At 40.6% G+C, this 24,759-nt stretch overlaps 1 protein-coding gene across 1 annotated transcript; it reads left to right on the forward strand.

Moving 5' to 3' along the window:
• Positions 1–24,526, forward strand: LOC144633886 (speract receptor-like). The gene is made up of 22 exons (XM_078492807.1): positions 1–579; positions 1,920–2,229; positions 2,772–3,085; positions 7,101–7,236; positions 7,791–7,883; positions 8,267–8,437; positions 8,546–8,645; positions 9,271–9,385; positions 9,521–9,571; positions 9,916–9,993; positions 10,470–10,574; positions 10,683–10,754; positions 11,341–11,515; positions 13,095–13,244; positions 14,087–14,261; positions 15,333–15,470; positions 16,317–16,440; positions 16,566–16,634; positions 16,828–17,002; positions 17,660–17,758; positions 22,689–22,780; positions 24,345–24,526. The coding sequence occupies exons 1-22, from the start codon at positions 196–198 to the stop codon at positions 24,513–24,515; spliced, it is 3,297 nt and encodes a 1,098-aa protein (XP_078348933.1). The 5' UTR covers positions 1–195; the 3' UTR covers positions 24,516–24,526.
• Positions 24,527–24,759: the final 233 nt, after the last annotated feature.

Consider the following 24,759-nt stretch of genomic DNA (forward strand, 5'->3'; position numbering starts at 1 on the left):
ACTTACACGTTCAAATAACGCGTTTCAATGGCAAACATCACGCTCGATGAGTGAATAGTTTCCTTTAGCACATAAGAGAAATTGTCAGTATTATGTCACGATACATTGGAGTATGCAGTTGGATTTGCCTTTGCGAGCACAAAGCAACGAGGAGACATTTATTGAGCGGCAGTGTCCGGAGCAAACACGACCAACATGGCAACATGGCATCTTAGAGACATCCTACTCTTCGTGTCCCTCTTCCACTTGACTTCAATTCAGTCAAACAGTGAAAGCAATAAGCGAGAAGTACGTGTAGTTCTACTGTATCCATTCACGTCCTGCGAACAGTTAATCACAACTGACCTCCCGTTTGCATCAGCATTTCTTGTGGCTGTAGACTCGGTAAACAACAGCAGCTCGCTGAATTTTAATATATCAGTCGGTTGGAATGATACGCGATGTAGCGAGCTGGTTGGAATCTCAGCCATGACCGAGCAGCGGAACCTCGGAGTCCACGCTTTTATAGGATCGGGAAATCAAGTTTGTGCGACGTCAGCCCGAGTTGCCGCTGCTTGGAACTTGCCGATGATCTCTTACGTGAGTTTTGCTCTATTTTATCTTATCTCAAGGTCTCGAAGGTCGTAAGATTTTTGTGGGAGGGAGATTGGGGAATCGTAGAGTCCAAGGCCCGCTGTTTACCGAGAGCCCTAGGAACCTTAATTTCTTTATGGCCATTACTCAACCTGTTTACTTTTAGGACTTCCTTTGGACAATTTAATAGCAGAAGCCATAATCCCCATTGGAGGACGGAAGTTGTTTGTTAAGAGCCGCTTTTTCTAACAATCATTTTTTTCCGCAAACCGAGAAATGGAGAAATGACGAATCGAGCTAACACTATATTAAACCAGATCCTCTTCGTTGTCTACCGCTCCAGGATTCCAATATTTTAGCTTGTTTTCGTTGCATGAGAAATTTTATATCAACCTCAGTTTGGTCAATTTGACAGTAAATTTGACTGTAAACGGCTTGTCGGACACCTCCGAAATACGGAAGTTTAATACTTCAATGACTAGCCAATTGCAACGCGAAAACGAGCAAAGATTGGCCTACGTCGAGAAAAATTAAAAAACTCCACCTTAAGTTTTGCTTGCAGTTTCAGTCAATTTTTATATCGCTCATTATCTGTTTCACTATTAACTGAAGTCGTGGAAAAAGGACTTCGGGAGTTGTTCATCACCAAAATTATCTGCAATGGCGTGACACTTCGACGCCAGCTGCAAGAAACTCAAGACACTTGAAAAACGAACTTCATAACTTCATATAACTCCATGCACTTTTCTTTTGTTCAAATTTGTTTTCTTTTTTAACGAATTGACTAAGACATTTTCAGTTGACAATTTCGGTTAACTTTGTCACATATGATCTGCTTAAGTCAACAAGCTGGATGCAAGTTAGTAGGTATACATAAGGACGACATTCTCACGATAAATACAAGTTCACCGACAGTGACTAGCATTTAATGAGATGAATAAAATATCGTATTCTCCGTAGATAAAGCCATCTCTGAATAGTTGTGCAAAATGTACATTATGTTAAAAAATAGTTTTACTGTCTTGAAAACCTTATTGCTCTTTGTATGGTGAACACAATAAGGCAACATAATGATTACGTGAGTTAAAGAAGCTACATAACGATATTTCAGATCATTTTTTTTTTTGCTTTTAATTTATTTTTTTTTATTCATGGCCAAAGCCCTAAGTGGGCATAGAAAGCAATTATAATAGTTTTTTAAGGTAGAAAAACAGAAAGATTTCAAACTTTCAATGTGCAGCGTGCGCTGTTCGTGGCGTATAGTTCACATGTGCAAAATTCTCCGAGATGTTTAATGTGTAAATTAATAATTAACTCTTTCATTACTTGCTGATTTTCTGTTTTAGTTTTGCGACGAAGACGACGTCACAAACAAACAACGTTATCCAACCTTCGCTCGTACCAGGCCACCCAACTCTCAGCTAAGCAAGAGCATTCTGGCTGTGCTGAAGAAATTTTCTTGGAAAAGGGTGGCCATTATCTACTGTCATAGCGATGACTGTTCTAGTCAACAGCATTGGGAGAATACAAAAGAGGACATGAAGAAGTACTTTGAAGGCAATGGAATTAAAGTTTCTTACGAATCTAGAATGCCGATGGAACATGAGGAAGCTAAGTTAGAGCAGGTCTTGGAGAAAATAAAAACAAAGGCTCGCAGTAAGTAACATTTGTTTTGAGTCGGGAAGCGCTGCGCTTAGTCTCAGTTCGGAGCCGTTATTTTGCGTGAAGAGCCAACAAAGGATGCGAAGGAAACTTGGTAGAGCCGTTTATCTTGAAATATTAAGACTTCGTTTTAATTCGTCACCCCTCTGCCTAACAACGTATAAATACAGTAAAGCCTAAAACAAGATGTCATGAGCGTGAGTACCTTCAATAAAAAGATATGCTCCGTACAATCCAAAATTACTTAGGACTTTTGACAAATATCTGTCCAATTTTGTCCAAACAAACTTCCTCTTCTTTCCTGCAACCCGACTTAAAGAGATGGTTATACAATCTACAAGGTTTAAGAAAGCGCGTTAACTCATCTTTTGGGAGATGAAGGGTAGAGTAGGATCATGTGACAGATGACAGTTTATGTTTTCCAGGCAGTTTAACGACCTCACGCAGCTGGTTTCTTTTTATCGATGGCATTTGTTTTTGCTTTAGTTTATTGCAGTTGCTTCAATAAACCAATATTGCGGGCATATTTTTTTCAGTCGTAATACTCGCCACAAATCCCGAATATGCGCCTGCATTTATGGTTGCCGCCAAAAGGAAAGGCATGACGAATGGTGATTACGCGTACATCATCAGCACGCTTTCTGACATACATCCGGATGAGGGTCTGAACTACTGGTGGCGTGGGTTCGGAGGGATCAATCGATCCGAGACCGAGAAAGCCTGGCACTCAGTGCTAACTCTAGTTCCAAGACCTTACAATGTTAGCAAGACGTTCCAGCAACTCCTGATTGACAAGTCAAAGTCAAGCGGCTATCCTTGGAACAAGACCAATTATGAGACGCAGGATGAAGTAAGTATCAATAATTTCATTCGAGACCAGTGCTGCTTTTAGAGTTAGGCAAGTTTTACTGACATAATTGGACCTTGGAAGCATCAAGAGTAATGGCGTCCTCGTGCGCCATATTTAAGTGTAGCGCCTGCGGAAATGAGTGGATCCTGAGTGATGTTGGTTTGAAGAGAAGAGACTAGCCTCACGCAGTCGTCGTGGTGGGGCACTTGGAAAAATTATTGAAGAACCGTATAATGAGTTTTAGACTTACCTTATAACATGAAATTTTGGCGACACTTTATTTAGCGATAGCGATTTTCAAAAAATCGCTAAATTAAAATGCACCAAATGGGCGTAATTAAATCATCGCTAATTAAGTGAGTATATTGATTCCGCCATTGTCCGTTTCACGATACGTTACGGTCTCTAATCAGTCAGTCCGACGTGTAGATGTTAGAATGTATGGCTAGGAGAGGAGATGAATAAGGAGGAAGTTATAAGTTTTATTTTTTTTTACGTTTTATGAGGCTTAAATTAAATTTTTAAAAACGCGAGATTCGACCGAGCGCGGCGGACGCCATTTGTAATAAGGTACTACTTAACTGGATAATACTGTACAGCTGCATAATGTACAAAACTTGAGATACCACCATGCATAACATCACATCACATCACATTGTATCACATAACATCACATTAAACATCACATTACACCACATCACATTACACCACATCGCACCCACATCACATTACATCACTTTACGCCACATCACATTACACCACATCATATTACACCACATCAAATCACATCACATCACACCACATCACATTACACCACATCACGTCACATCACATCTCACCACATCACATTACACCACATCAAATCACATCACATTACGCCACATCACATTACACCACATCACATCACATCACATCGCACCACATCACATCACATCACATTACACCACATCAAATCACATCACATCACATCACATTACACCACATCACTACGCCACATCACATTACACCACATCGCACCCACATTACATTACACCACATCACATCACATCACATCACACCACATTGCACCACATCACATTACACCACATGTCATCACACCATATTACACCACATCACATCACATCACGTCGCACCACATTTCATTACACCACATCATATTGCACCACATCACATAACACCACATCAATTCACACTACACCACATCCCATGACATTACAGCACATCACATTACACCACATCACATGATATCACAACAAGTCGCATCACATTACATCACATCACATTGCAATTGCATCACAGCACATCACACCACAGCACATTATACCACATCACATCACACCGCACCACATCACCACATTACACCACATCACACCACACCACACCACACCACACCACATCACACCACATCACATTACACCACATCAAATCACATCACATCACACCACATCACCACATTACACCACATCACACTACACCACATCACATCACATCACACCACATCACCACATTACACCACACCACACCACACCACACCACATCACACTACACCACACCACACCACACCACACCACACCACATCCACACCACACCACATCCACACCACACCACATCCACACCACACCACACCAGACCACACCACACCACCCCACACCACACCACACCACACCACACCACATCACACCACACTACACCACACCACACCACACCACACCACACCACATCACACACACCACACCACACCACACCACACCACACCACACCACACCACACCACACCACACCACACCACACCACACCACACCACACCACACCGCGCCACACCACACCACACCACACCACACCACACCCACCACACCACATCACACACACCACACCACATCACACTACACCACATCACACCACACCACACCACACCACACCACACCACACCACACCACACCACACCGCACCACACCGCACCACACCACACCACACCACACCACACCACATCCACACCACACCACACCACACCACACCACATCCACACCACACCACACCACATCACATCCACACCACACCACACCACACCACACCACACCACATCCACACCACACCACACCACACCACACCACACACACCACACCACACCACACCACACCACACCACACCACACCACACCACACCACATCCACACCACACCACACCACACCACATCCACACCACCCACCACACTACACCACACCACACCACACCACACCACATCCACACCACACCACACCACATCCACACCACACCACACCACACCACACCACACCACACCACATCACACCACACTACACCACACCACACCACACCACACCACACCACATCACACTACACCACACCACATCACACCACACCACACCACACCACACCACACCACACCACACCACACCACACCACACCACACCACACCACACGCGCCACACCACACCACACCACACCACACCACACCACACCACACCACACCACACCACACCACACCGCACCACACCGCACCGCACCACACCACACCACACCACACCACACCACACCACACCACACCGCACCGCACCGCACCGCACCGCACCACACCACACCACACCACACCACACCACACCACATCCACACCACACCACACCACACCACACCACACCACACCACATCCACACCACACCACACCACACCACACCACACCACATCCACACCACACCACACCACATCACATCCACACCACACCACACCACACCACACCACACCACACCACATCCACACCACACCACACCACATCCACACCACACCACACCACACCACATCACATCCACACCACACCACACCACACCACACCACACCACACCACATCCACACCACACCACACCACACCACACCACACCACACCACACCACACTACACCACACCACACCACACCACACCACACCACACCACACCACACCACACCACACCACATCCACACCACACCACACCACACCACACCACATCCACACCACACCACACCACACCACACCACACCACATCCACACCACACCACATCCACACCACACCACACCACACCACATCCACACCACACCACACCACACCACACCACACCACATCCACACCACACCACACCACACCACACCACATCCACACCACACCACACCACACCACACCACACCACACCACATCCACACCACACCACACCACACCACATCCACACCACACCACACCACACCACACACACCACACCACACCACACCACACCACACCACACCACACCACACCACACCACACCACATCCACACCACACCACACCACACCACACCACACCACATTACACCACATCAAATCACATCACACCACACCACACCGCACCACACCACACCGCACCACACCACACCACATCCACACCACACCACATCCACACCACACCACACCACACCACACCACACCACATCCACACCACACCACACCACACCACACCACACCACACCACACTACACCACACCACACCACACCACATCACATCCACACCACACCACACCACACCACACCACACCACACCACACCACACCACATCCACACCACACCACACCACACCACACCACATCCACACCACACCACACCACATCACACTACACCACATCACCACATAACACCACACCACACCACACCACACCACACCACACCACATCACATTACACCACATCAAATCACATCACATCACACCACATCGCACCACATCACATTGCACCACATCAAATTTCACCACATCACATAACACCTCATCACTTCACACTACACCACATCCCATCACATGACATCACAACACATCACATTACACCACATCACAACACGTCGCATCACATTACATCACATCATATTGCAATTACATCACATCACACCGCACCACACCACATCGGCCTGTTCAAGAGTTGCATATTCTTCAAAAATAAAAAATAGTAAAATCAAACTTTTTTTCTGACTCGTGGTGTGTTTATTGCTTTCATTGATCCTTTCAGTTCATTCATTATGCTGTCTACCTCTATGATGCTGTGTATTTGTACGCTTTGGCTCTGAACAAGACGTTTTCAAATGGACAAGACCCAAAGAATGGAACTGCTGTGTTTAACAATATGAAAAGAACACATTTCGAAAGTAAGTCAAACTATTTGGGCCAGGATTTGAGGAGAGGTTTTGTTAAAGAAATTTAAAGGGGAAGGGCTATAAAAGAGAAGACGGGATTAGTGGGTTATAAAGGAAAAAGCTAATAATTTTAGTCATATTTCTGTTACTTTTCCCATTGCATGAATACTGAAAACCTAGTAAGTGTTGTGTAAGCAAGTCAGAGTAAGTCAGAGCAGCAACCGCCACAAGGTAACAAATTGCGTCTACAGTCGTTGGCTGTTTGATAGGTTGAAACATTTGCAAAATAAAAATAAAAAGATGTCAGTCAATTATCATGAATTAGGTGGGGATGGACCATTATATTTTTAGAGGAGTCGGGCAATTAATAAAAAAATACACACACAGCAACGCCAGAGACAAAAATCCTGCAAAGCGAGCCACAAAACAGGGAACAAATCCTGTCCAACCTTAATCAGCATCCTTTAATTAATAAAATGTAGTATAGTTTGTGGCCATGGTATATTAAACCAACGCGTTTCAAAGTAAAAACAGTTATATCATTTCACATTTTAATATTGTGCCAGGTATTGCTGGATTTGAGGTACATGTAGATGACAATGGAGACGTTGAATTCAACATGACGCTTCTTGAGCTTGTTAAAAACGAGAATGGTGCTGGTAAGATGCTACTGGACCTACTGTAACAGCCCCTCCCTGCATGCCAACAGATAGCACTCTGCTCGTACGCAGTACTATTTCCCACGCCGCTGCTAGAAATGAATCTAGTATTCTTCTCATGTGCTTTGCACTGAATTTTAAAAGCTAAAACAGCTGTTGAAGTTGGTTCTGACAAAATATCGTAATTTTTTCAGGTCTTACAGTCCACTTTATATGCCTCTAGCTTTAGCATAAAGAAATAATCGGCTGTTTGCCACTGATCGTCCACTGACTGTCCAGATCCTAAGCCAGTAAAACACATAAGATTTTACTTAACCTTATCCAATAATTGCCGTATAAAAGTCAAACAATGTATTGATCTTCTTCTTGTTTAACCTATATAGAACTGAAGACTGCGGGTGAATTTGAACTTAACAAAACAGGTACAAACCAGATCCTGGAACTTATTCCCGGGATTAATATCACGTGGACTGAGAATGGTCAGCGAACATCTCCTCCAGCAGACAGGCCTGTTTGTGGATTTGAGGGTGAACTTTGCCTCACGCCTTCACCGAGTAAGTAACAAGATGTGCTGGTACTAAAGCTTAGTTTTTATTGCATAAGAGAATAAACAAAATTCTTTACAAACAGTGAGTTATATAACTGACTCGCATGTTACTCAGGTCCTACGCAACCAAGTAACTCCATAACAAGCATCACCACCGCTGTCGTGGTTTCGTCGGTTATCGTTGTTTGCACAGTCGTGGCACTTTTCTACTTCAGGTAAGATTGACTACGATCACTTAGTCTTTTTCCCTAGTTCGTCGACCAATTAGCAACAAAAGGAGAGAAACAATAGCCGGGCAAACACTAGAGTATGACTTCCTAGTCATCGTATGAATTTGTCTATCGCTTTTATTTTCGCTTCTTGGTCAAGGGACTTGGGAAAGAAGAACTTCTCTTAGTCTTCGTAGTCATCACGATATTTGCAAGCATGATTCTCAAAAAGTTCTCTATAAAGTGGATACGTACCTAACCCCTCTCCAAGCTATATTGAACACCGTGATCTTGAAACAGGACACAATTCTTCAAAGTAAACTTAAGCCTTTTTTACGCCGCAGGGTACGATTTCAACATTGAGAAGCTGCCTCGTCCCCAGTCGCTCGCGATCGCTGGGGGAAATGCTACGCGCTCGCTCAAAGTCCTCCCTCTCCATCCGCACTCAATCGGCCTTGGAAAAGCCTGTGGAGGAGGCAGATTGAGAAGATCAGAATTTAAAATATGGGACAGAAACAGGGGAATCATGTTACTCTTGAAGCGACTCAATTGTTATACTCCGCGTTCCATCGCTCGTGTTTTCTAGTCCCCAACCACTTAATGCATTTTTCCTCGCAATTTACTTTAACAGGAAACACGCTTTTGAGAAAGAGCTTGCGAGTCTGATATGGAAGGTAAACTATGGAGACATTGTGATTCGTTCCAACAGGGGACTCGGTATGTCAAGGCTGTCAAACATGAGCGAGGTATGAAAATGATCCCTTTCTGCTAACAAGGAACTCCATTTCTGCCACACATTTTGTAAAAACTCAGCCACTTTACCGCGGGTCAACAAATGCTTGTGCAACTTAAGAAAAGCAGTGACGTTGTTTCTCTTTTAGATATCAGCGGTAAACAGAGCCCAGGCAGGCATTACAGTGGGAACATATAAGGTATGTAACCCTTTAAAATTTTTAGAAGTCCGAAGAGCGGTAACTAAGTTAGGAAATGAGAATCTAACGTAGTCTACGTAGAGCTTTCATATTTTGTACCAACGACCTTTATGTGATTTTTTTGTGGGAGATTGTTTGTGAGAACGATAGAGAAACAAACTCTTCACACACAGGGTAGATTTAGATATAAACCGACATGTTAAGGTATAAGTACAAGGTATGGAGTACAAGTGAAAAAGCTACAGGTCGCATGTTTTGTTTTGCTTTTTGTTTATCTGTTTGTTTGCTTGTTGTTTCTTTGTTTGTTGTTGTTGTTGTTGTTGTTAACTTTGTTTTCTTCTTAGGGTAATTCCGTGGTTATAAAGCGAGTGGAAAAGGATCAAGTAGATTTGACAAGAACGGTGCTCCTTGAGCTAAAACAGGTCGGTAAAAAATGCGACTGCCACCTCTGATCAGATGATAAATGACATATTGTATTAGTTTTATTTAGTTTTTAACATTTTTAACATTCATTTTAGTTTTTAACGGTTGGTGTGATATCTTAAGATTTTTACCGACCTAATTATATGAGATATTTAGATATGTAGATGTAGATTGTAAAGCATTATGTGCTGACAGGTTTACTTTTCATTTGGAGATTTAAACAAGGTTTCGATACAACAAGGGCACCTGGCCATTCTCACCCCCCCCCCCCCCCAACCCCCTCAAGTAACGGCTCGAGGAAACGATGTTTACAAAAACGTAAATATCTCATTAAATTCATGGAGTGTTTCCAACCTCCTCCCGAGGGCGCTTTTTTCCTTTTCCCGCTTTTCTCACACCTCCCACATTCAAGGGTAAAGCGCCCTGGGGACGAGGTTAGACTAAAAACACTTGCTTGCTTATGCTACTTTCGCAGATTCGTGAAGTTCATCACCCGAATTTGACCCGGTTCTTTGGCGCATGCGTAGAAGCTCCTAACATCTGCATACTCACCGAATATTGTTCAAGAGGAAGCTTACAGGTGAATATTTTTCTTTGATTCAAGTGAATGTATTTCTGAAACATCCACTATTATAATCCCGTATAAGTCGTATTCATTTTTTATTTTTTACTTTGTATTTTATTTCAGGAAATCATTCTGAACGAGGAGATTAAGCTGGACAGCATATTCATTCATTCTTTTATCCTAGAAATCGTAACGGTAATGTTTAACAAATTGAAATGAAAAAAGTAAAAATATAAATTTACTTTGTTTCCCTCTTGAGGCCTGGCCAACTAGTTAAACTAGGAACATTGTTGCAAAAACATTGTTCCTTGTCATGTTTCCTAGGTGGCTAAACTAGCGGAAAGCAAGGAAAATGTTTTTCCCGGCTGGCTAAACGAGGAAACAATGTTCAGCGAACAAAGTGTCATACATGCGCGTAAACTAGTCAACTTTGCTTCCATGGTGGTTAAACTGGGCAACATATGTTTCGAAAGCAAAGTTTGTGTCCGGGAAGCAGAAATGTTTTTGACTTGAGGTAAAACAATTCTTTTTTTCCGAGAAGCAAAATTTTGTTTCCGCAACATTTGTTTCCCACGTGGCAAAACTGGGAAACATTTGCCTCCGCAACAATGTTTCTGCGACGATGTCTTCTAGTTTACAGAAGCCTTTACGATGTGTTCACTCTTGTCATTTTTAAAAACTTGTTATTTCTGAATTTCTTTGTAATTTTTACTTTTTAATACTGGTAATTTCTCACGGTCTGTTTGTTTGGTTTTGTTTTACTATGTTTTCCTTTCCCTAGGGCATGGAATATCTTCACGGCGTAGATATCAAGTTCCATGGGCATCTCACGTCATCTAAATGTGTGGTGGATAGCCGCTGGGTTTTAAAAATCACAGACCATGGGCTCAGAGAGTTCAAGTCTCACAGCGAACACCTTAGTGTGAGAAGTCGCAACTATCAAGCGGACTACTCAAGTATGGTTATACTCTTTGTTAAAACCCCTCAGTTCGAAGGCCATTGGGCGAAATTAACTTTCCCAGCCATTATGCAATTGCTTTCTTGTAGCAATACCTCTACTCAAAATCGTTTCTCAAACTCTGGCTTTTTAAAGGTAGAACTCTTAAATAGATTTACTTTTTTTTACCCGTTTTTATTATGTAAATAGCTTCTTTACTTATTTTACAAATTATTAATTGTAATAGTTGTATAATAATAGGTTTAGTTTTTTAAAGTTTTTCTTAGTCAGTGTCCCAATTAGTAGAGGGGACTTTTCCCCCAGCTAAACATTAGACACGTTATTAAGTTATTCATTCATTCATTCATTCATTCATTCATTCATTCATTCATGTTTTTAAATTTCCTCAATTAGTATGGTTTGAAAAATGCGGTACCTAATGTGGAGAATTGAAGTGTTGACATCAGGCCTAAATCGGTTGTCTTGTAGGAAGAATAACTCTGCTAAAAACTGTCCTTAGTTAAAACTATCAAAATAATTTTTCATCATTTCTTTAAGCCTTGATAACTAAACTTAGTTAAATTTACTTGCAGGCAGTTTTCATGTAATAAGAGATGAAATATCTTCACCGTGAGCTCACCAATTGGGGAAAGAAGCCTAAAAAAATATTCAGGACTTCAACTGGATTCGAACCCGTGACCTCTGATCCGCGATACCGGTGCGAAGCTCTACCAACTGAGCTATGAAGCTTCGAATTTTTTTCAGGCATCTTTTCCCCAGTTGCTTAAGGTGCGGGTACACCCCCAGGGGGGAGGGGGTACTTGCTGTATACATGACGGGGGGGTCCGACGGAGCTTCATATTGCGAACGCCAAAAAAATGTACGAGTCCTGACATTTTACACCCAAAAAAATACCTTCATCAAAATTCTCTACCCCAAAAAGTACAAGACATAGCACCTCGATACTGATTTATTTAATGAAACAGACTTTAAGACCTTAAAAAAATACATGACAGATCTCTTGACCCAAAAAAATACCGAGGGTGTAAATTTTCAACCCCAAAAAATACGTCGAACCTCCCCGTCATGTATACTGCAAGGTACCCCCCCCCCCCTGGGGGTACACCTGAAGGCCGTTTATCCACTGCTTAATTTGTTTTGATGCGAATATCTTGTTCGCGTTTCAAGCAATCCAAAAATTATATACTCAAAACTTGAATCTATGTTTTGCGGTGTTTTGTGAATTTTTTGGGTTATTTTTGGAGATGTTTGAGAGGAGGAAGCTTTTCTCAAAGGATGGAAATTTAATGTGATTTTAAAAATAAGAATTTGAAGTTAAAAATTGGTAGACGGAAATCAGAAAGTCCCCCCTGACAACCTGGAATGCTCTTGCTTGGGGGTCAACTGTTTGGTGGTGTTTCAAATTATTTTTCCTTCTTCGACCCTTTCTCTTAACCTCCTAAAATTCCATTCGAGTTAGGGTTTACCCCCGCCTATAATTGGTGGGCTAAAAGTAGGTGAGGATCATGCCATTCTCTCCGCCTTGCACATGCCTTTCATTTTCTCCATAAGTTTGAATTTAATGTTCTTATTCACAGGGTTGTTGTGGACGGCCCCAGAAATTTTGCGACAAAAAGACAAGCGTTACGTCGGCTCTCCAAAAGGAGATGTGTACAGCTTTGGGATCATAGTTCACGAACTGGAGACCAGAAATCTGCCATTTAGTGACTGTCACCTTGAATCGGAAGGTATAGGAAATAAGTAACAACATGCAACTGTAACTTCCATAACAACATGCATGGCAGTCTTGCCAAATTAAATCTCAGCAACAGACAACGAATAAGGAAACAGACGCAGATTACATTCTGACATAATGCAAGTTCTCAGGAAAGGCTATAACTCGCAGTGTCCATTTTTACCATGTTTGTTTCGATGGTTTTCATGGTCTCCTTGAACCAAAGAAACAAACAATTATTTCCGGGTGAGGTTAAAGCATAGTTAAGGTCATTACCCTGAAATAGAACTGAACATAGATTTTTAACCAAACTTCGCCTACTGGTTTATTACTGTAAGGGAACTTAAATTTTGAAATTAAAAAAGGGGATAACCATATTCGTTTAGGAGCAGGAAGACCTTGCATATTCCATATAATCCTTTATAATTCCTCTGCGAATACTGGCAAAGTACACGCTTTTAGCGATAATTTATTTTTCGAACAAAGGAATTGATCTGTTTTCATTTTGCAGAAAGAATTTGATCGCTACACCCAAAATATGAGAAAAAATTGATAGGGCACCATACTTGTTTACGAGAAAGTGACAATTTACTTCTCTCGCGAACTAAGCCGCATAGAAAAAAGCCGCCATTTTGTTTATGTGCGCGCGCTAATTACGCGTAAAATTCCGCGCAGTAAGGATGCGCAATGTATTACAGGGCAATGACCTTAATTCGCGCGCTGGTGAGCATTTCCATAACGAGGTTCGAGGTGTTTGAGGTAATATATCAGTTACTAGCGCCGTGTTTGATATTACATCTCAAACAAGCCCGGTTAGTAAAAAGCTGTACTTATTTCGGTTGTTTTTCGCTCCAGAAATTGTAGGACGCGTTTTAGCCGGTACCAGTCCTCCGTTCCGCCCTCCTCTCCCTGCCAACGTGGTGAATAAAGATCTACACCTCTTGATGAAAATGTGCTGGAAAGAGATTCCGGAAGATAGACCTGACTTTTGGGAGATAAGAAAGTTGCTGAAGAACCTGCACGGACGAAAGTAAGCAATAAAATAACTTTATGTCATAGTACCACAGTCGCTATGATTCGCAACTAAGACAGGGGCGTTCCCAGGCAATTTTTAGTAGTACGCACAAAGTGGTGAAGTTTCTTAAGGGATGTATACACGAGCTTTTAGGGCAGTTTTGTTGTGTTGTTTTTTTTTCTTTTTTTGCATTCTGAACTGAAAAGGGTTTGTCAAATCCAGATATTAACTCTGGCTTTACCTTAACTTGGCTCAACCAGCAGAAAACCAAAATTGTCTATATATTATTTCATAGAATTATTACAATGGAGCATGTTCACATGTTTTCAGAGGCTACCGCATTATTGCAATATAACTGTTACAACCCAAAAGGGAAGGAAAAAAATAAAACGTTGTCAGATCAGAAAAAAATTAGACAGAAAAAAAAAATATTTTTTATTAAGTCAATTGCCACCCTATGTCACGCGTGCGTGACCACTTCTTGTAAGATAAACACAAACTTCGAGTTTCTCGTTACCATATCTCTGCAACTTTACGCATATTTGAAGTTAAATGGAACTGAATCTTGAATCGCCACTTGAGTGGCACCTGAGTCGAACAAAACTTTGCTGTCTTGACGAACTTTCACGTTTTAGGTGCAGAAAAAAGGTTCAGAGAAAAACATCACTACGCGCAGAGAAATTACACGACTTTTAATGTAAAAAAAAAACTGGGAAATTCTGGTACGCAATTGCGTACTTCGCGTAAAGGCAGGTACGCCCCTGAAAGAGCTGAGGGCTTACTGAGTGCGTGTGATAGTCCGTCCCGTTTTTACACTAGACGCATACAACAGCAGACACATAATTTGTCTAGAAAGGTTTTGCGTCTATAAAAAGGGCTGTTATTCCTCGCGAAGCGAGGCCGAAGGCCGAGGTAGCGGGGTGTATTTTTCTCAGGGCTCAGGGGGGATGATGGGTTTTGGAAACCCCCCCCCCCCCCTTACAAAGTAAACCGTTTTCCCATGCTGATCCCGATTTCCTTTAATTTCATGGGCAGGACTGTTGTCTTCGACGTAGTTTCTTGACATTTGCTTGCGTCCTTGTTTAGGAATAACCTCGTGGATAAAATAATTTATATGCTGGAGGAGCATTCACTCAATCTGGAAAAACTTGTCGAGAAACGAACGGAACAGTGGATTGAGGAAAAGAAGAGGACGGAGGAACTGCTTCTCAACATGCTTCCAAAGTAAATATTTTGTTTGTTTGGGAGGGGGTAGGGCGCAAGATTTCATTGATCCTCAAGGGAGCAAACAATAAGTAAGGTTTAGAATGGAAAAGAGAAAGGTAATGAGGAAACCTCAAGCAAAGCTAGCCAGTAGTCTACCTGCCAACCTTAGGAACTTGTAGCGACTTCAAAATTTTCTGCAGGGGAGTCAGAACGCACTTTCCTTAGGTCAAGATGCGACCAATAGTAGCTTTTAATACTTATTTAAGCTATAGGAATTTTTGTCTTCTTATATTAATTGTAAGTTTTTAGCTTTAGGCCCCAATTTTTCTTTTTGTCAGACGTTCTTATATCAAGGAAATTGTATTTTTTTTTATGTTAGCTATATGATACTGCGAAGAACGCTCAAAGTGAAAAACCCATTTTTGTCTTTTATGTTAATTGTAATTTTTTTAGCTATAGGAATTTTTTCTTTTTGTGACTTCGTTATATCCTAAATTGGGTAATTTTTCTATATTTAGTTAATATTAACAGGTGAAGAGCCATGTAGTATGGATATACTGTTAATAAACAATTATTATTATTATTATTATTATTATTATTATTATTATTATTATTATTATTATATTCTTTTAAAATAACAAGTTGTAACGAACATAGAAAATTCGTAATGCTGTTTACGAAATCTAGAACATATTAAGATCTATTAAGACGCAATACATAGCTACACAGCTTGTGTTATGTAGAGGAACACCAAACAAATCTATTTCATTTTCCGTGACGGATAAGACGAAAAAATGTGTCCTTGCGTAACAGAATCAGAATCGTTCGTTTTTAGTATTTACACTAATTTGAATTTTCCAAAAGGAGTGTTGCTGATCAGTTAAAAAGTGGTAGACCAGTAGAAGCTGAGAACTTTGACGAGGTCACCGTGTTCTTCAGCGATATCGTAGGATTCACGGCGCTCTCATCAGAAAGTACTCCATTGCAGGTAAAAACTTGAAGCTAGAAACATCACTTCTCCTTTCCTTAGTGACATACATATAATTTCAGTTGATTACTTTCACACGTATTCTTTTCTCATATTAACTTTTTCTATTATTTGTAACTTTTTAGATTGTGACCTTGCTTAATGATCTCTACACCACATTTGACGCAATAATTCAAGGATATGATGTTTACAAGGTCAGAAAACTACTTAGTTCCCTCTATCTGATCGGAAAAGAAAGTCTATGTTTAATATTTATGAAAAACGTTGTTCGAAATAATTAATAATTAATTAAATAATAGTTATTGCTTCTCACCACCATCGATTTCTAAGAAATAAATAAAGTGATGGAACAAAATGGTAACCCACTTCAAATGACTTTTCTCCAAGGTGGAGACGATTGGTGATGCATACATGGTGGTCTCTGGTCTACCAATCAGAAACGGGCATCAACACGCCGCGGAAATCGCTTGCATGGCGCTCCATCTTCTGCAGTCAGTGCAGAAATTTAAAATAAAGCACCGTCCTGACGAGAAGCTTAAGCTGAGAATTGGCATCCACAGTGGTGAGTGCGGTGTTTCTCTTCCTGTTTAAAATACAGGGAAATGTTGTTTATACGGCCCTGGACTTAAACAACTTCGCGCAAGGTTTTGGTTGGGCTTATTACTGGGAGCTTATATCCGGGATGGCTTATAAGCGCAATAAATAAACGGTTTGGAAAGAAAGTCACTCTGTAGATGTATATATAGTGTAATCGTCCGGGTTAGAGAAGTTCTGAAAAGAATGTTGTTGTGACTGACGTCTAGACAAGCAGAACCTTGACTCTGAAGATGACTTCCGCTCAGCTTGTCGAAACGTCAGTCACCAACAACCTTTTATTTCAGAACTACTCTCACCCGGACGATCACACTATACGAACTACTAGGTTCAAACCATTTACTATGTAAAGTCACTCTGATGAAAACTACCTGCAAACCTATTTATTGTTCTCTATTTCTATTTGAAGTACAATTTTCTAAAAGAACGTTAGTAAGTTAATTTTGAAATGTTTGATGGGGAAGGGCTTATATTTGGGAGGGGTGCTTATAGCCGAAATATTCTTTTCGTTAGCAGAGAGATGGCCTATGACCGGACGGGTTTTAACCGGCATTTTGCGGAATTTTTTGGTCAAAAGATTTTTTTCGTGCTTCTGATAAGGAATGTTCTATCATTATAATTGAAGGTCCCGTATGTGCAGGCGTTGTCGGCTTGAAAATGCCTCGTTACTGTCTGTTTGGAGATACAGTGAACACCGCCTCGAGAATGGAATCCAATGGTGAAGGTTCGTGTACCAAATATATGCCTTTAACTCTTATAGCGATCAATTAAAGTTTCTAAAGACACATTCAGTACGTTGTAAAGCTGACAGATGACAAGAATAAGGAAACTTATCCGCTAGAAGGAGAAGCCTGAAGGGGTAAAATGAAAACTGGGATTGGGCAAAATTTGTCCTTTCGGTACCCTCTAGAAGATAAGATATTGTTCTGATGTACCTCCAATTTCTCATACATAACATGTAAATTAATGTACCGCAATAAGTAAGGAGAACTTGTATTTTAAGCAAGTTGTTATTTGCGCGACTAGCATAAAGATCAAACTCGAACGCGGTCCTTCTTATTCCGCGTGAATCTCGCCGCAGTTTTTGTGCAGCTATTTTTCTTTTATTTGCGCTCCTAGCCCGACAAACTCAGAGTAGAAAAGAGTAGTCTACTGCTTGCAATTTGCCTTGGTTATTCCAATTTAAACCAAAGAAAGTATTGGGGTGAACATTGCGAGCAATGTTCCCTTCTACCTTCTAAGAAGATCGAAGGGAAATCTACTCGCAGAGTATTTAACAATAATTCCACGAGAGCGCGTTGGATATGAGATGGCAGATTGCCAACGAGGCGCATAGCGCCAAGTTGGCTATAACTATCTCATGTCCAACAAGCGCGAGTGGAATAATTGTTTTATTAAAAACGCCCAAAGAATTGAAATATTTGAGCTTCCCAGCTGTTTTCGTTGACACGTATCGGCTACCATATTTGTGGTTAATGGTATATGAGCTCATATACCATTGCCTGTTAACCAATCAATACTCAGGAATTACAATATGCCATTGCTAGTTTTTAATAAACGCGTTTATGTGCGCGTGAATCATTGAAGCTCTGTTGTGTAGACTCTAGATACTGTAGAAACTATTCCTCTACCACTCACACTTCTTCATTTCACTTGCATCCCCAAATACCCGTCGTATTTAAAATAGTATGCATACAGTGCGTCGCTTTAGCTTGAGTATTTGTTTAATTAAGTGGCTGTCCAGCTAACAGCGGTCTGGCGACTTTCGGGTCGCGAGTAAACCTTCCCTTTATTTTTTGTGACTGAAAAGGACTTAATGTGAAATGATTAACATCGATCTAATTTTTTCCAGAAACTTTTTCTGTGCTTCGCTACAGGACAAAACGTATTTTACTATCTGAGAGCGTTTTTCATGGTTATTCGATGGCGGAAATTCGGCGATTTTAAAAGCTGCGTTTCTTCGAAACGGATAAATATCGCTAGATTTTAAATAGTACATTACATTAGGCCGCATTTACCTTGTCTTATCAAGGACTATCGAATTATTTGATGAAAAATTAAATTAACTTAATTAAATCAAAGACAACGCGGTTTGCGGTATGTTTTCTCGCATGACAGATCCCTCAAAAGTAAAAGCTAAAATCTCCAAAGCGGTACAAAAATCACAGGTAAAATGCACTCACAGCAAAGATCTAACCCTATTCTAATAGAAAATAAATTAAAAGGTCCGGGTATCGTTTATTTTGGACGCGAACAAACGTTTTTAAGAGCTCATTTGGCAATATTTACATTAGATTCTCGTTTGACGGTTTATGCCCAGCGCATGCGAAGATAGAAATATTTTATCCAGCAGCTCAGAGTCTTGCTTACATCCGAAAAATATTTTTTATGGCCGATTTTATAAAAAAAACGCGAAGCCAAAAAAGATCGTCCGCCGCACAAGATTTCGATGACGGGTTACAGCAAATAAAATAAACTCTACTCAACAATGAACAGAGGAAAAAAAGAGATATTTTAGTTCCCCAATGTGATAATAGTGTTTTTCAGCAATACCCGAGAGGCGAGAAGGCGACAACGAAGAGTCGGCGAAAAGAAAGAGGGAAAAGAGAGAGAAGGGTGCCCAAGGGAAAAGACGGCCACCTGAGGAGATGTCATTAAAGAAACATTCAGGAAGCGAACTTATTTTACTACGGGCTCAGTAAAACTGCCCAAAAAGTTAAAAATATGTTTGTGTGCTCAAGACATCGCACGAACCTTGGCAAAGACTGGGAAATCAAACTGGCCACACAGCATGCCATTATCCCGATCGCTAGGGTAAAAGTGTTAAAAGTGACAGAGTGTGAAAAATTGCACGAGAAGTGATGGAAGTTTTGACGTCTATCCTTTGGATCACGTAATAATACTCACTAATAGCAAGAAACAACATTTTGTCCATTCTTTTTTCTTCTTCTCTAATGACATCACAAAACTGGATAATATTGTTCATATCACGCATCATTGTCTTATTTAACCAAATTTATATAAAGGATAAAGGAAGTTTTATGCGTTTTGAAAATTACCTTCGCTTAATTAACTCAGTGTATTTGACACTTTTCAATTTTTCGATTTTGCGTCGGTTTTTGTTCATTCTTTTTACAGCTCAACCCGGACTATAGTTTCAGTTTATCATGCACCCACCCCATCCATCTACAATGTTTATAGTTAACATGTAGCTGGGAGGAAAGTATTCTCCGTTTTTTACATTTTCCCATAGAGAAATCTATCTGTTGCCAAAAACCAATACTCATTTATTTTTTTGTACCCGAAAAGGGAAAAGGAACGAAAAAAAAGAAAAAAAGCCCAACAACTGAAAAAAAAACCACTATAAATCAAAGGTCACAAGAAACAATGGACACGCCGTACTGACAACCCAGAGTCATAAAAAATAAGGAAGCCGAACCGTGATTGATAAAAAGCCGAGAGGTGGGGGAGGGTGGGGACAACAGATTACATTTTCCCTAATTCTTAAAATTAGTAAAAAGAGAGGAAGAGAAAAATAAAGAAAAAGAAAACAAGGTAAAAATATGTGAAAAAAAATTTACTGGCCCCTACCTGGGCCCATGCCCCGGTTAGAGTGGACTTTTTAACCGACACGCCTATTTTCACCGATAAGGCGTTACACGTGGCCTCCCATTCTTCCCATTCTTCCATTCTTCCGTTTGTATGTTAAGTAGATCAGTCAAAAACGTTCTACAACATGTCTTCAGCTGTGAACAGTGGAGAAAGGAAAGAGTAAAAAAGAAAGGTATGAGGGGTAGTTGAAAACCAGTGAAGAAGGGGATCTGTTGAAGAAGAAGTATATTAAGATAAGTCGGGAAAAGAGGTCGAGGATTTTCAACAAGTGGGTGTAATGCATCCTATGATGTACGATGGTAATTGCGAGAAGACCAAACAAGAAGGGCTCTCAAAATTAGTGAAAACATGAAAGCCTGCGATGAACTGCATTAAAGATAAAGGCTACCTGTAGAAAGATGGTAAAGAATGAGCTGCTGCCGCGCGAAGGGGTGCGAAAAGGGTGCGTAAAAGCCCATCGCATGCTGGGGGGGGGTCAGAATTGATTTATAACATGGCCGGTAGGAATGGAAAGTATGTGCCGTAAGTTGTACCGAAGTTGTAAAGAGAAAGGGAAAAGTGTGCATAGCTATTTGGAGTCGTTGTTAAAGTTAACAGTTATTAAATATGTTAAAAAAGAGAAAAAAAAGTTAAAAAAAAAAACAGGAGAAGGTGGAAATGTGTAAACGAAAAAACAGAGTAGGAGTTGTATGAAGGTGAGCTCAAGTACCGAGTAATTCGTAATTAATTAGTTTTAGCTACAAGTATTGGCAAGGGGTGGACATAAATTGAAACGGAGAGGGAGTAATATTTTTATTAAAATGTTTATTTTTTTCGTTTCCGCCCTGGAGGATTTTTAATCTCCGGCCCTGCACGTCTAGAGCTCATTTCCAAAAATCAAAAGCGATCTGATTTTTGGTTTTTCCACTTTCCCTCCCCTCCCCTCCCCCACTCCCCTCCCCCGGCAACATAGGTCACCCTACTAAAAGAAAGAATAGAGTGAATGAAATTAATTAAATAATTATTTTTCGTCCAGGTGATGCGATAAGGTGGATATAATGAGTAGGGAAGAGTTATGTTTTCAGTAAAAAAAGAGCCCGTAATAAATAGTAAAATTATGCATTTTCGCTTTTTGTTTTGTTTAAAATGAAAAGTAGAAGAAAAATTTTATTCTGAAGAGGATAAAATGAATCGAGATGTTAAAAATGAATTATTCAGTCAAAGTTTCGTTGACATTACGTGTAACCGTCGAACGATATAATTTGACCAGGAAGCCTAACCACTTGTTCGCGTGCAAAGCAAAATGATCCTCACATTTTTTTGTCAGAATAAGGTAAAAGCCTCCAGTTGCCGAGTGTTAATCTCAAGAAGGAAATGTTAGAGAAAAAGTAATTTTAATTTAATAATTTGACTTTTGAAACGACATTTGGAAATGAAATTATCGAGCGGACAACATTTTATGCATTAGCCGTTTTTTTATACAAACTAAAAGGCCTAAGTACTTTTTTCGAGGAGTACAGAAGATGAGGATAAAATTTTACTATAACGTGGACATAAACCGTAAGAGAATAATAAATTGCCAAAATGAGCTCTTAAAAAGTTTGTTCGCGTCCAATGAGATACCCGGCCTTATTTTTTTTATAGAATAGGGTTAATTTTGCTGTGAAGTGATTTACCTGTGATTTTTGTACCGCTTTGGAGATTTTAGTATTTTGAGGGACGGAGAAAAAACCGCAAACCGCGGAATAATATTTTATAAAATAGATTGAAAGAAAGGTGCGTATATATACGTCCGGAAGAACGCGGTAAAATCGCCGAATTTCCGCCCGATAACCATAAAAAATGCCTCAGATAGTAAAATACGTTTTATCCTGTAGCGAAGCACAGAAAAGTTTCTGAAAAAAATTAGATCGATTTTAATCATTTCACATTAAGTCCTTTTCGTAATAAAATAAGGGAAGGTTTACTCGCGACCCAAAAGTCGCCAGACCGCTGTTAGCTGGACAGCCACTTAAGTGCGAAAGTAAGCTGAATTTTCCAATTTAAATTTGATACCACACCAGCTTTAAAGATCCATATCAGTGCAGCCACCAAAGATTACCTGGAAAGGATTGGAGGTTATGTCATGCAGGAAAGAGGATCGATTGATATCAAGGTTCGTCAGTTATTTAATATAGAACATCTCTGTTTGTCATGACAGTTTCTATCAGTATTATAATTCAAATCCAGTCGGATGAGTACAAATAACGCTGGATAATAGTCTGCTGTCGAGGCAAGTGGCTCGTCAGGCCGCCGGAGCTTATTCCAGTTTCTGTAGCATAAAGCGGCTAGGAGTATTTCTACTCCCCCTGGATGGGATGCTTGTCCATCACAGGGTTACCCCCAGCAGTAAATTCGCCGTTACCATTTATACACCTGGGTGAAGAGAGGCACTGTGAGAGTAAAGTGTCTTGGCTAAGAACACAACGCAGTGCCCCGACCAGTGTTCGAACACGGGCTGCTCGATCCGGAGTCCGGCGCACTAACCATTGAGCCACCGCGCTTCCCACAATAACTCGTGAAAGCAGAACAAATATCCCACGGATATTTTTCATTATAGCAAACCTGTTTAACGAGCTATTCGTATATAGTTCTCCTTATTGTGCACAACACAAAATGCCGGCGTTCAAAGAAAGCAAAACGTCGAAAAATTGATCTCTTCTTATTCGAAAATTTAGTGTGAGTGTGTAATATCTCTGTACATTTTTTTTCTCGTTTTCACTTCGGCTACGGGATCGAAAAAAAAAACATCAGCAATACTGCGTGCGAGAGATGGCTTATAAAAAAATGTATGCATCCTACTTGGAAAAACTAAAAAAGTGGGTGAATTATATTTTTTTACATGTAACATGGAAAGACAACTGTTTTAATCCTCAAAATTGAAATCAGGCAAAATTGACGATCTCTTATAACATATTTATGTTAAAAAAAGTTTGAATACAGGGGGACCACGCAGCGAAGAATAAAACTACTTGGCTTGTCTGCTGCCGGATCTCTTGTTTAAGAAATGCTCGTACCAGACGTCACTCTAAGTGTGTATAAAACCAGATTGATTGCAAGGCTGGTACAACGGCAGCAGGGCAAAATTTATTGGCCAATACAGTACTTACCCGCTTATAAGAACCTGCAATTTAAGAACCTGTTAGCCTAAAAATATCAATTGGAGAGAGGCTAGACCCCATTTACATAAGAACCTATTTAGCCTAAAATTTGAAACAGGTTCTTATAGAAAGGTTCTTATAGAAATTAACCTAAAAAAATCTTCATATATGTATATATTTCATTAGATATATATCATTAAATCAACTTTTAGCCTGATACTGAGAATTAAAATATTTTCTAAAATGGGTCATGGCCACATACTGTACTGTCTAAAGGCCAGGCCTGTTTTGGCATTAAATTAATATACATGCCACCTTTCTACCATTCACAGGTGTATAATATATTTCTCATTAAATAAGAACCTATTTAAGAACCTGCGTAGCCTAAAATTCCACTAAGCACCATTTACATAAGAACCCGTTTAGGCTGAATTTGAAAAAATGGGTTCTTATAAGCGGGTAAGTACTGTATTTCAACTAGCAGAGCTAGTCTTCTTCAGGGCCCGTACTTTGCCCTACTGCCCTTCTACCAGCCTTGCAATCTATTTGGTTATATTTAAGTTATTTTTTTCTCTCTAGGGTAAAGGCACATTGGTGACATATTGGCTACACGGAAGGGTCTCCGACGATCATTCGTCAAAAGCCATCACAAAAACCCGGTCGGGAACTACATGTACCAGTGAATATTCTTCATCGGGAATAGAGGTGGAACTGGATCGAACAACTGATTTCAACAGTGCAAACCGCTGAGAACTTAAAAATAAATTTGCGCTTGTTTTCTAAAGAGGGCATACACAACTTGCGTACGTAGATAATACAGGAAAAAAAAGCGTTCTTCCCGGTTGTTACTTTATGGAGAACATGTTTTTTAAGCCGAGTTTAGAGCCGGGTGCTTACGCACTAACGACGGCGACACCGAAACCACGCCCGGTGCAAGATGAATTTATATTTTACTCGAGAATCTCGCAAATATCCAGATGTAAGATCTGCGTAA

The sequence above is a fragment of the Oculina patagonica genome, chromosome 12, assembly GCF_052425735.1.
Source record: "Oculina patagonica isolate OP01 chromosome 12, crgOcupat, whole genome shotgun sequence".
Lineage (NCBI taxonomy): Eukaryota > Metazoa > Cnidaria > Anthozoa > Scleractinia > Oculinidae > Oculina > Oculina patagonica.